At 47.8% G+C, this 14903-nt stretch overlaps 1 protein-coding gene across 1 annotated transcript in view; it reads left to right on the top strand.

The window, feature by feature from the left end:
• Positions 1–545: 545 nt before the first annotated feature.
• Positions 546–14903, top strand: part of SPOCK2 (SPARC (osteonectin), cwcv and kazal like domains proteoglycan 2) — a 123050-nt gene continuing 108692 nt past the window's right edge. The window contains exon 1 of the mRNA XM_081955843.1: positions 546–953. Within this exon, the coding sequence (XP_081811969.1) occupies positions 768–953 (186 nt within the window). The 5' untranslated portion in view covers positions 546–767. The remainder of the gene's footprint in view (positions 954–14903) is intronic.

The raw sequence follows: 14903 nt of genomic DNA on the forward strand, positions 1-14903 counted from the left end.
AACAGGAGGAGGAGGTGGAGGAGGAGAAGAAGAAAGAGGAGGTGGTGGTGGTGGTGATGGAGGAGGAGAACAGGAGGAGGAGGTGGTGGAGGAGAAGAAGAAGAAAAAGAAGAGGAGGAGGAGGAGGTGGTGGCGAGGAGGAGGAGGAGGAGGAGAAGAAAAAGGAGGAGGAGGTGGTGGTAGTGGTGGAGGAGGAGGAGGAGGAGGAGGAGGAGGAGAACAAGAGGAGGTGGAGGTGGAGGAAGAGAAGAGGAGGAGGAGGAGAAGAAAAAAGAGGAGGCAGAGGTGGTGGTGGTGGTGATGGAGGAGAAGAAGAAGAAGAAAAAGAAGAAAGAAAGAGAAGAAAGAAAGTGTATGGGAAGGGAACTCAGGACCGACGCTACCTGAGGATCAGGCTGGTCCCCTTTCCTGAATCTCCTATCTTCCCCCACCCTCCCCAGCCTCTTCTCCACCGCCGGGCTGGGCTCCTTTCCCCCCCAGGTACCATGATGTCAACCGTGATGCTGCTCCTCCTGTGACTTAAGCCAGCCTCTTTTGGCGCAGACTCCGTCCCCCTCCCCGACGCTGGCCGAGCTGCCTTTTCCCGAGCAGCGCATCTGCAAAGCCGGTCGCTCGCCTTTGGGGCTCTCGCTCGCTCGCTCTCTCCCACCATTCTCGCCTAGCCGGGGTCCGGCGAAGGGGGGCCCGGGAGAGCCACAAGGCGCTTCGCGGCCATCTGAGGAGGAGGAGGAGGACCACGACCCCCAGGCCCGCTAGCCCGTCCCGCGATGAGAGCCCCGGGCTGCTGCTGCTGCTGCCTGGTGCCGCTTCTGCTGGCCGTGGCTTGGGCGGAAGGAGACGGCAAAGCGGCCAAGGAAGGCGAGAGCCCGGGCAATTTCATGGAGGACGAGCAATGGCTCTCTTCCATCGCCCAGTACAGCGGCAAGATCAAGCACTGGAACCGCTTCCGAGACGTGAGTGCCCCGGCTCGATCCGCTCCTCTCTTCCTCCCGCTCCCTTTCCCCGGGTTTCTCCCGTTGCTGGGGAGGGCGGTGATGCCTTAAGGGGAGCCCCGGAGCATGTGCAGAGGGCGGCGGGGAGGAAGGGAGGCAGGCAGGCAGGAGCTGCGTGGTCGCGCTTCGCGTCGCCACTTGCCCCACTTGCTCCTTGGGCGGAAGGCTGAAGGCGAACGGCTTGGAGGCTGCACTCCGGGCTCCGAGCGGCGCTGTGGCTGGAACGGGGGAAAGGATGCGGGGTGGGAGTTTTTTCGTAACCGGTGCCCGGTTTGTCCCCGGGAAGGCAACCCTTTGGGGAGGGGGGTAGTGGAAGCTGGGGAGGGGGAGCGCGAGAGAAGCCTTATTTGGGATGAATTGGTTCTTTTTTCTAAATAAATATTATTAAACACATTTATTAAGCAGATATTTTATAAAATAAAATTTTATTAAACATATAAAAGCAACAAGATACAGTTCCACTCATTGCAATGCATTCCGTCACTTGGATTAACCTAGTTACTAATTATATCGATTACCATGCTAGGTATTATATATTCATTTAAATGATCACCATATTTACAAAGATAAGAATGTGTTCTTTTTTTAAAAAAATATAAATTTTATTTAACCCATTTCAGCATTAAAAACAACAACCTATAGTTCCACTCATTACAGCATTTCCGCATCGATGTCCACTTAGATTAACCTAGTTACTAATTAGATCGATTACAGTGCTAGGTATTATATATTCATTTAAATTGTAACCATATTTACAAAGATAGGAATGTATTCTTTATTCAGCCTCTCATCCTTCCCAGGTGGGTCAAATGAGGACCCCGATTGTGGAGGGGGCCAAGCAGGCTGACTCTTGTAAACAGCTTGGAGAGGGGACTGTAAAAAGCACCGTGAAGCGGTCTATAAGTCCAAGGGCTCTTGCTAGGATCGCTTAGTCTCAGTATAGCAATGGGGCGGGGTGGGGGCGGGAAACGGGACTCTCGGGGCAGCCGGGGGAGGTGGAGGTGGTGGTGGGGCTTTGGCGGTGTGTCTTGTGAAACAAACTCACCCGGCTGCAGAATTTGCCTTCACCAAAGGACCCGCCCTGCCAAGGACGGATGGATGGGCGACAGGGTGAAAACTGGGCATGGGAGTGTGCAGTTGCCACTGAGACCTTTCCCCTCCCCCGCCTCTCGGATGTCTCTTCCATCTCTCTCCCCCCCCTCTCTCCCCCAACCAACCCCATGCGTTTTTAAGCCCTTTGGCCATGGCATGCTTCCCCAACCTGCCTGGCCACAAGAGCCATTCCTGCTGATGGGGATGCGGACTACCTGAGGCTTTTTGGAGAGCGCCCGGTTGGGGGTTGGCTGCCTACCCCTGGGAGGAACAGGGAGGGGGAGGCGAGGGTGGGACGGACGCAGGGAGTGGGCTTCACGTGGTGATGCCTTGGGCCAGGCGGGGCTCCCGTTGCTGCAGTGGTGAAGAATTCGCCTCTTTTTCTAATTTCCCTCTGGTGGCTGCTGAGAGTGGCGAGATGGGGCAGGGAGAGGAAAAGCCTCCAACTGAGGGGAGAAAACAGCTCCTCGCCATCATCATCATCATTGCCAGCCACCTAAGGCAAAAAAAAAAAAAAAAAACCCAACCCATCCCTTCAATAAATGCCTGCTGGTTGCCAGAGTCCCTTTTCTTTCCTGGGAATTCAGCGTCTGCTCGCTTCTACTGCAAAAGGATCTCTGGAGGAAATGCCTCTGAAATGGGGGAGGGAGGGGGGAGGACGGTTTTCCCAGCACCAGAGACCTTGAAGAAGGGGGAACCCTCCCTTCAGTGGAGAGGATAAGATGGGGGACCCAGACTGTGTGGGTGGGATAAAGGAGGGGAGGGGAGAGAAGCAGGGTGCCGATAAAGATACCCAAGCAGGGATGTGAAGAGGTGCTTCTTCCTCCCTCCCTCCACTCAGAAATTCATGTCTGCCTGGAAGGCACAAAGGGGAACTTTGAAATGCCATCCACCTCATCCTAAAATGATTTGGCTCCCCTTGGAATTTGGCTCCCCTTGGAATCACTTAGAACAGACTCTGTATGCCACTGGAGCTGTCCTTTTTGCATAATTTTGCTTCTTCCAAGGCAAACTGTCTGTGGCCCTTTTCCTACCGCACTTGGCTCAGCGGATGCCCTGCACAAGTGAAACCGCCTGGCTGCAGCTGTTGTTGATGCTGAGAACGCAGCGGTTGAAGTAAAGCAAGGGTTTCTACATTCAGTAACCAAAAAAACTTGCACCCGTTTGATTTTAGGGATTCCCGTGGCCGAAAGGTTACCCTGGATTTGGCAGGGTTTCTCCCTAGATTTGCTCCCCTTAGGATAGGGAAGCTGGATCCCTCTTGATTGCTTCTGTCCATGTTCTCACGGAATAATCTCTCCAGCATAAAGAGATTGCTTTTTCTTTTTAAATTCTTTGTTTATTTTGCTGGATAGACAATGGAACACTAAAAGGCGATTTGGCTCAGACTCATGCAGGCGTATTACTAATTCGCATCTCCTCCCTGTCTCTAAAGAGGTATTCTGTAGGATCTAGAACCAAATGAAAGACAGAGCTATCTAGAAAAAAAAACTAGTTGAATGGAGATCCTGTTTCCCCTGCTTTACAGTTTCATTCCGGTTACGCTTTCGTGCCATAAAAGCATGAAATGCTGGAGTTTTGAGACTGCTCTGTTTAAACTTGTTTTAAGCCAAACCTGATCATCTTCCACTCTTAAATTTAGCAAATCAAATCTTGTCCGCTTTTCTTCGTGCCAGGTAAAATTTTGCCTGCGTAATTTCTTGATTGCCAAACGATAAAGACGTAGAGGTCATGAAAAATGAAGGGAGATTCCCCCATCTAAGGTCTTTATTTGAGAGGGGGGGGAATAAATAAAGTTTGCAATTTCATTCATGGTCCCGGACTTCTGCAGCAGATGGTTTAACATCTGCACTAATAGACAAAAATGTACCTAGCAATTCCTGCGGGCAGTAACTGAAGACCACTTCATACAGAAATGCTTTCCGTCCAAAGATTTTGCCAGCCCCACTCTGATTTTTAATCATGTTATGGTTAAAACGTTGGATCTCTCTCCCAACCACAAATCAAGATCCAGTTGTGTCCTTGTGAGCATAGTGGCAAGTTTAATCCATAAGGGAGAGAAGCCACAAAACATATTGAAACATTGAGTACAGCCAGCTAACCAGCTGTGCTACCTTCAAGAATATTCTCCTCTGTTATCTACCTAATTTTCTGCTATATTTCATCCAAGACAGACGTCTGACCATCCTTAGCTGCTGGTAGTCCAGGTTGGCTTGTGTTGGGTTTCTTCACCCCGAGAGTTGCCAGTTGGCAGTTCCCCCACTGAATTTAGCAACTAGGCATTCAGAATTGGGAGATCATATCAACTACTTCATTTCAATCCGTTCGCCTAAGTATGAGGAAAGCTGGGTGCTTGAGCAAATATTTTCCAGCGTCATCCTGACCTCTGATCTGGTCTATGTGAAAGCTCATCCCAGTGATGAGACTGTCTGCTCAGCTAATGGGAAGAAAGGCCTGGAAGCAGCTGTGGTTTCACTTAATGGCAACTTCATCGTAGGAAAAAGCCCATTTGGTGAAGCAGTAAAACTCAGGAAAGCCTAGCTTTTGCCCCTTTGACTGTATCTGGAGAGCGACTTCGTTTTTTTCACTCACTGCCCTTCCTTTCCTGATTTAGTAGCAAATGCTTTCATTAAGGGGAGGGGGGAGGAGACATTAAGCAGACTGGATCGCCATTGAGTCGAGATTCTGAACATGGCCCTCAGAGGTGGTATTCAGCAGGTTCTGACCAGTTCTGGAGAACCAGAAGCAGAAATTTTGAGTAGTTTGGAGAACTGGTAAATACCACCTCTGACTGGTCCCGCCCCAATCTATTCTGTGCCTCCCGACTCCCAGTTAATTGGGAGGAAATGGGGATTTTGCAATAATCTTCCCTTGGAGTGGGGAGGGAATGGAGATTTTGCAGTATCCTTCCCCTGGAGTGGGAAGGGAAAGGAAAGTTTGCAGGATCCTTCCCCTGGAGTGGGGAGGAAATGGGGATTTTGGGCTATCCTTCCCCTGGAGTGGGGAGGGAATGGAGATTTTGCAGTATCCTTCCCCTGGAATGGAAGGGAAGGGAGATTTTGCAGTATCCTTCCCCTGGAGTGGGGAGGGAATGGGGATTTACATTATCCTTTCCCTGCCACACCCGCCATGCCACACCCACCAAGCCACTCCCACAGAACCACTAGAACTCCTACGACTGATGGCTCTCCATCCTGCCTCAAAAAACATGAAAAGCAAATAATGTGCAAAGGATTTGAGCAAATTTCAGGCTGGCATAGCTTGCCCACTTTGCAAAACTCTTCTTTGCTTAGGACCGAAATTGGGTCGTTTGCAGGTCTCAACAACCTCAGCCTGCTTTCCTTGCCACGACAGAGGGATGTTGAAATAATAGCGAGTGGGCATTTGGAGCCATTCACAAGTTTTCCCAGCTGCAGTGTAGATTCTGAAAAATAAAGCTAGGATCCCACTACAGGTAGTCCTCGACTTACGACCCTTTGCTTAGTGACCGTTTGAAGTGACAACGGCAGTGAAAAAAAGTAACTTATGACCATTTGTCACACTTTCAACCATTTGTTTCATCCCCATGGTCACATGATCAAAATTCAGACATTTGGCCACAGGTTCATATTTACGACCATTGCAATGTCCCGGGATCATGTAAGTCCCCATTTCAGACCTTCTGACAAGCAAAGTCGGAATGGGGAAGCCAGATTCACTTAACAACTTTGCGACACGTAGCAGCTGCAGTGGTTCACTTAACAGCTGTGGGAAGAAAGTTGTAAAACAGGGCAAAACTCACTTAACCAATGTCTTGCTTAATAACAGGAATTTTGGGCTCAGTGGGGACCATAGGTTGAGTACTATTGCTGCAAAATTCAGGTGTTGTTTGTTCTATAACCTCAGAACAATATGTGGCCCTCAATTCCTACAATTCACTAATAATGTAGAGGGGCTTTGCAAGATTATAGTTAGAAGTATTAGGAGGACATTTATTTAACAATACATACTATTATGGCAGCAAGAATGGTCTTTGCCCAAAACTGGAAAAACAGGGAAATTCCACAAGGAAATAATTAGGAAAACTCTGACTTGTGCTGAAATGGATAAATTGACATGGGAATTGAAGAATAAAGATGAATCAGAATATTATAAGACAGTGATGGCTAACCTTTTTGTTGTTGGGTGCAAAAAATGAGGGCATGTGCACATTAGCATGCGTGTGTGCCGGCACCCATAATGCAAAGTGCGCCCCCACATGCGCATGTGCGCACAACCCTCCCACAAGCTTCCCCCCACATGTGCCACACTACTTGCCTCCAAGCTGAGCTTGGTATTTCCTCCAAGGGGCGGGGGGACGCTGTTTTCATCCTCCCTAGGCTCCAGAAAAGCCTGAGGAGGGCGAAAAATGTGCCCAACGGGCCAACCAGAAGTTTGGATATGATCCGTTTCCGGCTCCCTGGGGGGCTGGGAGAGACCATTTTTTCCCTCTCCAGGCTCCAGAGGCTTTCCTGAAGTCTGGGGAGGGTGAAAACGGCCTCCCCTGGCCCTCTGTAAGGCTGAAAATCAGCTGGCTGGCGTGCACATTCACACTGTGGCTGATGGCTTGCGTGCCAGCAGATATGGCTCCGTATGCCACCTGCGCCATAGGTTTGCCATCACGGTTCTATGATCTGGGATAAATTTTGTCGATGGTTGGAACAAAAAAGGAAAGATGCAAAATAAGCAATGGCTAAGATTCATAGAAAGGAGACTAGAATTATGTATGAAACTATAATAGTGAAAATGTATAAGATAAACACAAAGCAACATGGAAATATGATATTTCATTATTTGTAAATACGGAATAGATTAAATGTTAAAAAGCAGCGCGGTTAGAATGTATAACTTTATATCTTCACATGTATGGCATAGATTTCGCCAGAACGGTGACACTGTTTTAATTTGTGTTCAATAAAAAACTTTCTTAAAAAAGGAAGTATTAGGAGGTTCGTGCAATGTCGATACTCTATGCACAGTAGCCCTACCAAAGATCATAAATTTAAAAATATACAAAAAGGAAAGGGGAAATCTCTTTTAGTTCTTTCTTAAGAGGATTTTCTTTTTCTTTTCGTACCCTCAAGTCAACCTTGACACTTGGGAAGCACCTGAGCAGTTCCTGCAGTTTTCTTAGCAGCTTTTTGCTCTGCCCTTGTAGGGGAGAGAGAGAAGGACTACTGTGTTTCCCCGAAAATAAGGCAGGGTCTTATTTTCTTTTGACCCCTGAAATAAGCGCTTGGCCTTATTTTGGGGGAGGTCTTATTATTTTTGAGGTGCAGGAGGCAGCGAGCGTGGTCACCTCATGGCTGCTGCTGTGTTGCAATATTTTCGGGGATGGCTTATTTTGAGGGGAGGGCTTATTTTAGCGCATGCGCTCAAAAGTCCAATTGGGCTTATTATCCGGGGATGTCTTATTTTCAGGGAAACAGGGTAGCTCAAAGTCAACCAGTTAGTTTAATGTTTAATAATGACTTCAACCTGCCGTCGATGGGAGAAGCATCCGAGGTAGATCAGGAATTCATGGCTTCCATGACAGCCATGGATCTGACTCAAGTAATTCAGGACCCCACACATGAGGGAGGCCACACACTGGACCTTGTGTTTGTCTCCGACCAGTGGACGAGTGATCTGGGAATAGGGGATTTAGCCATCACGCCCCTGTCATGGTCAGATCACTCACTTCTCCAGCTGGACTTCCCTGGCGCTACCCCCCGCCGCGGGGAGGCGGAACCAGATTGTCCTAGATGGTTCCGCCCCAGGCGTCTAATGGAACCAGACAGGTTCCAGGCAGAGCTTGGGCCACCTCCTGCAGACCTGTCCCGCTCCCGGGCAGAGGACCTGGTAGCTGCATGGAATAGTGCGGCTGCCGGGGCCTTAGACCGGGTTGCGCCTTTGCGGCCTCTCCGGTGGCAACGATCGACCCGGGCTCCCTGGTTTAACGGGGAGCTAAGGGTGATGAAACGCCACAGGAGACGCCTAGAGAGCAAGTGGAGATCCTCCCGCTCCGAATCTGACCGAACACAGGTAAGAGCCTACTTAAGGACCTACCTTGTGGCATTAAGAGTGGCCAAATGTCGATATTGTGCCACCCTTATTGCGTCCACAGAGAACCGCCCTGCCACCCTGTTTCGGGTGACCCGCTCCCTCCTGTCACAGGGGCAGCGGGATCCCCCTTTGCAGGGTAGGGCAGAGGAATTCGGGGAATACCTGCAGGATAAAATCGCTCAGATCCGGAGTGAATGGACCCCCTTCAGTGCTCCAGGGGGGACGTCCGAGGCGAGTCTTGAGAGACCACGCTGGGAGGAGTTTGACCCTGTGGTCACCGAAGATTTGGACAGGTTGCGCGGGCGACTGCAAGCCACCACATGTTTATTGGACCCGTGTCCCTCCTGGCTTGTACTGGCATCCTGGGAGGGTTCACAAGGCTGGCTACTGGGACTGGTGAACGCTTCGTTGGGTGAGGGCCCTCTACCAGCCACCTTGAAAGAGGCGGTGGTGAGGCCCCTGCTCAAGAAGCCTTCTCTGGACCCAACGGAGCTAGCAAATTATCGTCCTGTCTCCAACCTTCCTTTCTTAGCGAAGGTTGTTGAGAGTGTGGTGGCTCAGCAGTTCCCACATCACCTGGAGGAATCTGATTATCTAGACCCGCGCCAGTCCAGCTTCCGGCCCGGACACAGCACGGAGACGGCCTTGGTCGCGTTGGTGGATGATCTCTAGAGGGCAAAGGATAGGGGTTGCTCCTCTGTCCTTGTCCTTTTAGACCTCTCGGCGGCTTTTGATACCATCGACCATGGTATCCTATTGCGCCGTCTGGAGGGGTTGGGGGTAGGAGGCACCGTGCTGCGGTGGTTCCGCTCCTACCTCTCTGGCCGGACGCAATGTGTGTTGGCAGGGGAGCAGAGGTCGACCCCGAGGCCCCTCACTTGTGGGGTCCCGCAGGGGTTGGTCCTCTCGCCTCTCCTGTTCAACACATATATGAAGCCGCTGGGCGAGATCATCCGTGGTTTTGGGGTGGGATACCATCTGTACGCTGACGACACGCAGCTGTACATTTCCACCCCAAACCACCCCAATGAGGCTGTCGAAGTGATGTCCCGGTGTCTGGAAGCCGTGCGGGTCTGGATGGGGGACAACAGGCTCAAGCTCAACCCCTCCAAGACAGAGTGGCTGTGGCTTCCGGCTTCCCGGTTCAACCAGTATATTCCATCTCTGGCCATTGGGGACGAGCAATTAGCCCCGGTGGAACGGGCGCGCAATTTGGGCGTCCTCCTAGATGCCCGGCTGACTATGGATGACCATGTGGTAGCCGTGGCGAGGGGAGCGTTCCACCAGGTTCGCCTGGTGCGCCAATTGCGACCCCTTTTGGACCGGGATGCCCTGCGCACAGTCACTCACGCGCTGGTGACGTCCCGCCTGGACTACTGCAATGCTCTCAACATGGGGCTCCCCTTGGTGTGCGCCCGGAGATTGCAGTTGGTCCAGAATGCAGCCGCGCGGGCAATCATGGGGAGAACGAGGTTCTCCCATATAACACCTCTCCTGCGCGAGCTGCACTGGCTTCCTGTAGCCTACCGGGTGCGCTTCAGGGTGTTAGTTACCATCTTTAAAGCGCTCCATGGCACAGGGCCTAGCTACCTGCGGGATCGCGTTCTGCCCCACACATCCCTGCGACCTATTCGCTCGCACAGGGAGGGACTACTCCAGGTGCCGTCCTCCAGAGATTGTCAGAGGGCGGCGCCCAGGAGTAGGGCCTTCTCTGTGATGGGCCCTACCCTTTGGAATGACCTCCCCCCAGACATTAGGACAACGACTGACCTCCGCTCCTTCTGCACGAAACTTAAGACCCACCTGTTCCGACTAGCCGGCCTGGCTTAATTTAGAGCTTCTCCACCTCTTGGGCATTTTTAATTTTAATTTTTAAATTTAACTATTATTGGGGTTTTTTAATTGTTTTAAATTATTGTAATTATTGTAATTTATTTATTTATTGTTCTACCTCCTCCATGTTGTATCGTTGTAACCGCTGCTGGTGTACGTCGCCCCGAGTCCCTTGGGGGAGAGGGGGCGACTAAGAAGTCAAAATAATAAATAAATAATAAATAAATAATGTCTAAGGTGGGACTAAACCAGGGGTGAAATGCTGCCGGTTCGGGCAGATTCACCCGAACCGATAGTAAAAAATGCTACCGGTTCGCCTGAACCGGTATTTCCAACGATGAACTGTGACGCACGATTTATATTAGCTAGGATCGTCGGATTTCTTGCTTTCTATCTAATCTAAATAGTGTGGCACAGTGGATTCTCTCCCCTCGCTGTTCTACTTACCTTTGCAGACTCTGAAAGCTTCAAAATGTTCCTTTTTTTAGCATTGCGCAGGCACGCCTCCGGTGCGCATGCACGCGCCCTCACCAAACCTGTAGCAGACTTCAGAGGATTTCACCACTAAACTAAACCATATGGTCTCCCACTTTCTGTGATGGGCACAGAAGGGGTGACCTTGCTAAACAGGAGGAAGAGCTGCAGTCAATACAACCGTCAGATAAAAGAAACTCTGAGCCCAAGGCAGAAATATAATTTGAGAAAGTGGCTCAGACACACTCCAGTTCTCATGAGCAAAAAAAAAAAAAAAAAAGGGGGGGGGGTTATTCAGATTTGCAAGATTTGATTACTTACCAATCCGCTCGCACAGAGAGGGCCTCCTCCAGGTGCCGTCCACTAGACAGTGTTGGGGGGCGGCGCCTAGGAGTAGAGCCTTCTCTGTGGCGGGCCCAGCCCTGTGGAATGACCTCCCTCCGGATATTAGGAATACCTCTGACCTCCGCTCCTTTCGTATTAAGCTTAAGACCCACCTATTCCAAGTAGCTGGCCTGGCTCAACTTTGATCTAACCATATCGCTCCTGACGGGTTTTTAATTGGGTATTTTAATTATATTTAATTATTTAGGGGTTTTTTAATCACTGTATTCTAATTGTTTTTTATTCATCAGCCGACCTCCTCCTTGTGTATGTCTCGATATATGTCTCTGTTATATGTTTGTTTTGTCCACATATTTATTTCATATGTTTCATTGTACGCCGCCCCGAGTCCTTCGGGAGAGGGTGCCGCTAAGAAATAAATATTTATTTATTATTTATTATAATAAAAGTAGTATTCACATTTATAACTTTGGTTTTCTAGTCGCATCTACCTTGAAGAACTATCAGTTTCAAGGTTTGTGCCTTAACCACTACACCAAAACTGGTTCTCTACTGAATTTAAAAATTGTTCTCGCATGGCTGTCCCTCTATTTTGTAGTTCTTTTTGAATTCATTTTATATTTTCTGCTGATTTCAAGATGGGAATCAACCATCCACACCTTGGGTATAATGCATTCCCCGCCTTCCCACTTTAAAAATAGGGCCTTAACTGAATCCAATGTCCTTGTATTTGACCATCTAATAATTTTAATTATTTGGGTTTTTTTTTTAAATACATAAAGGACCATCAAGCAATTTTGCCTAGCATTATGATAAGCACGAATATGATAAAAATATAAAATTGCAAGGGAAGGGACATCAAAACTATAATGAAATAATACACACATTTTTTTAAAAAAAACCATCCTTTAAAAAAATAGTATTTTAAATTTACTATCTTTGGGCAGAAAATCAAACATGATGATCTGGTGCCCCTATGAAATCAAAGTTAGGATTAATCATACATTTTTGGGGAAGACATTTAAAACCAGATATTGCAATAAGAAGGACCTTGTTGAGTTGTGGGATTCAGCCAGTTCGGGCCGATTCAGACAAACCAGTTGTTAAATTGCTGGTAGGCCCCACCCCTTCCTGCCCGCCCCTTCCAGGAGTCCCCCGCACCTCATTTTGGCTCTCAATTAAGTGCAGGGAGGACTACTAGGCCCAAAACGGGGTGCAGGGTAGTGCAGTGTGGCCCCTCCGTGGCCCATTTTTGCTAGCAGGGGGTGTAGGAGACCAAGTGCTGCCTATCACACTCCCTGGCCATGTCCACCCAACCGGTCATTAGGGCAGAGAACCAGTTGTTAAATTATTTGAATCCCACCACTGCCTTTTTGTAAATGTGTAGTATATTTAGCCTACAAGCAAATTGGAGAGAAGAGTGTCTCCTGAAATACTATAATAGGTGAAGTGAGGTGATAAAGGACAATTCACACTATCAAATACTTTTAACTTCAAGTTCTAGCATTTCAAATGAAAATTGGTGTTTTGAACTGAGGGAGGTGGCAGAGACAGAGTTTAAGTTTTCCAAAGGACAGATGTCACATACCTCTTGTTGAAAAGGGCAGACGATCTGAGCCCCCAATACTACCTGTAAGATTATAAATTTTAAATACCGACAATTTTTCCAAAACTGCCACCACAATGCACCTTTTACGGTGGCAGAAGAGGAAAACACAGAAAACATATTCAATGTAAATTAATATTCAATGCATTTTAATGCTAACTAAAATTAAACAAATATGAAAGCAATTGATTGGGCCCCAACTACTTAATTCCCCTGCTGGTGTTTACTTTTAGAGATATGACCTTCACTTGCTATTTGAAGGTCAAATAAGAAAAGTAACCTTAAAAGTTAAAACAGATCACAGCACCTAGCTGGTCTTGACTGATCTTGAAAAAGCTAACTAGCTTTAATTCTAGCTATGTCTAGATTGGGAGATCCCCATGAATTTCCATTCCTGTAAACTAGAAATTTTGTACAGTGGGAACAATAAATCAGTGGAATGACTTGCCTCCTGAAGTTGTGGGAGCTCCAAAGATGGTAAATTTAAAATATTAGCCTTAAAAATGGGTACGTGTGTTCATTATTTTGTGTATTGTTTCATTGTAGCTGATGTTCCTTCCCTTGTAATTTTATATTTTTATTTTATTTATACTTGTCACAATGCTAGACAAACTGGTTAGTGGGCCTTTATCTACTTAAAAAACAAATAATTAAAATTAATAGATGGTTGATTACGATGGCATTGGATTCAGTTATGGCCATATTTAAGAAGTCGAAGGGTGGGGAATGGATTTCCACTAGAAACTTCCTACAATTAATCAGTGGAACAACTAATCTCAAGAAATTGTGGGGGCTCCATTACTGGAGGCTTTCAAGAAGAAACTGGACAGCTATTTGTCCAGAATGGTAGGGTCTCCTGCTTGAGCAGGGGTTGGACCAGAAGACCTTCAAGGCAGGGGTGAAATTCAGCAGGTTCTGACAAGTTCTGGAGAACCGGTAGCAGAAATTTTGAGTAGTTTGGAGAACCAGCAAATACCACCTCTGGCTGGCCCCAGAGTGGGGTTGGAATGGGGATTTTGCAGAAGCCTTCCCCTGCCATGCCCACAGAACCGGTAGTAAAATAATTTGAATTTCACCACTGCTTCAAGGCCCCTTCTGGCTCTAGTGTTGGAGGTTCTAGATCAGAATTTTAAAAGAACATCCCCAGAAGAAGGCAGCTGCCAATCATTTCTTCATTGTTGGTCTAGGGCAGTGGTGGGCAACCTTTTTTTTCAACTGAGCCAAATCTCGCCAAAACCACGATTGAAATTTACTTTGAGAGCCACATTTTTAAAACCGAAAATACATAGGATGGTACACTGTTTTTAGTTTCAATAAGTTTTTATTGAGAATATTCTGCATGCAAGTATCCACATAGGTTGGGAGGATACAAATAACACAACTAATAAAACAAAAACTTTAGAACAATATTATTTATCGATAACGTTAAATTCCGTAAAATTTGCCTTACAATGTAGAGAAAATTACATCCTGACATTGACTGACAAAGTCACAACCACTAATGTGAACATTGGCCTTGCATTTCCTTGGATAGTTTGAGTAAGTCAGGTTTGTATGTTGTTGTTTTTAATTTCATCTCTCTCTCCCACTTTCTTTCTTTTTTTCTTTTTCTTTCTTTCTCTCTCTCTCTCTCTGGCTCTTTGTCTCTCTCTCCCTCCCTCCCCCATCTCTGTCACTCTGTGTGTGTGTGTGTGTGTGTCTGTCTCTCACTCACTCTGTGTGTGTGTGTGTGTCTGTCTCTGTCTCTCCCTCTGTCTCTCTCCCCTCCCTTCCTCTCTCTCTCTGTCACTCTCTGTATGTGGGTGTGTCTGTCTCTCACTCATTCACTTAATCACTCACTCTGTGTGTGTCTCTCTGTCTGTCTATCTTTCTCTCCCTCCCTCCCCCTCTCAGTCTCTCTCTGTCTGTGTGTGTGTGTGTCTGTCTGTCTGTCAGTCTCTCTCTGATTCCCTCCCTCACTCCCTCTCTCTGTTCCTCTCTCTGTCTGTCTTTCTCACTCACACACACACACACACACACACACACACACACACACTGTGGTCACCTTGTTGAGTGTTCCAATCACATTTGAAACACTCAACAACTGGCCTGCATTTATGGTATTTTGCAGCATTCTGCAGTCATAGGACCAAAATTGGTTGTCACTCGCCCGGGCTTTTGCAGAAGCTTCCCTCCGAAGCCCAAGAGGAGGGAGGGGAGCGGGCACCCGGCACACAGAAGAGCCGCTTTAAAGGGTGTAAAGAGCCGCATGTGGCTCCCGAGCCGCGGGTTGCCCACCACTGGTCTAGGGGCAACATGAACCTCACATCTCTATTCAGTCACTAAGAGCTGAGTTTGACTCAGGAAAATCTATCCTTACCTGTGCCTGACATAAGTGGTACTAATTCTAATTTCTGAATCATTACTGAAGAGTTATTGAAGATGTCAGAATAATTACATCCTAGTAGGAGCATTCTTAGTATGCGATGAATCATAGGATAAGGAAAGAAGAAAATTGT

Source organism: Natrix helvetica (assembly GCF_964273705.1).
Source record: "Natrix helvetica genome assembly, chromosome: 5".
Taxonomy (NCBI): Eukaryota; Metazoa; Chordata; class Lepidosauria; order Squamata; family Natricidae; genus Natrix; species Natrix helvetica.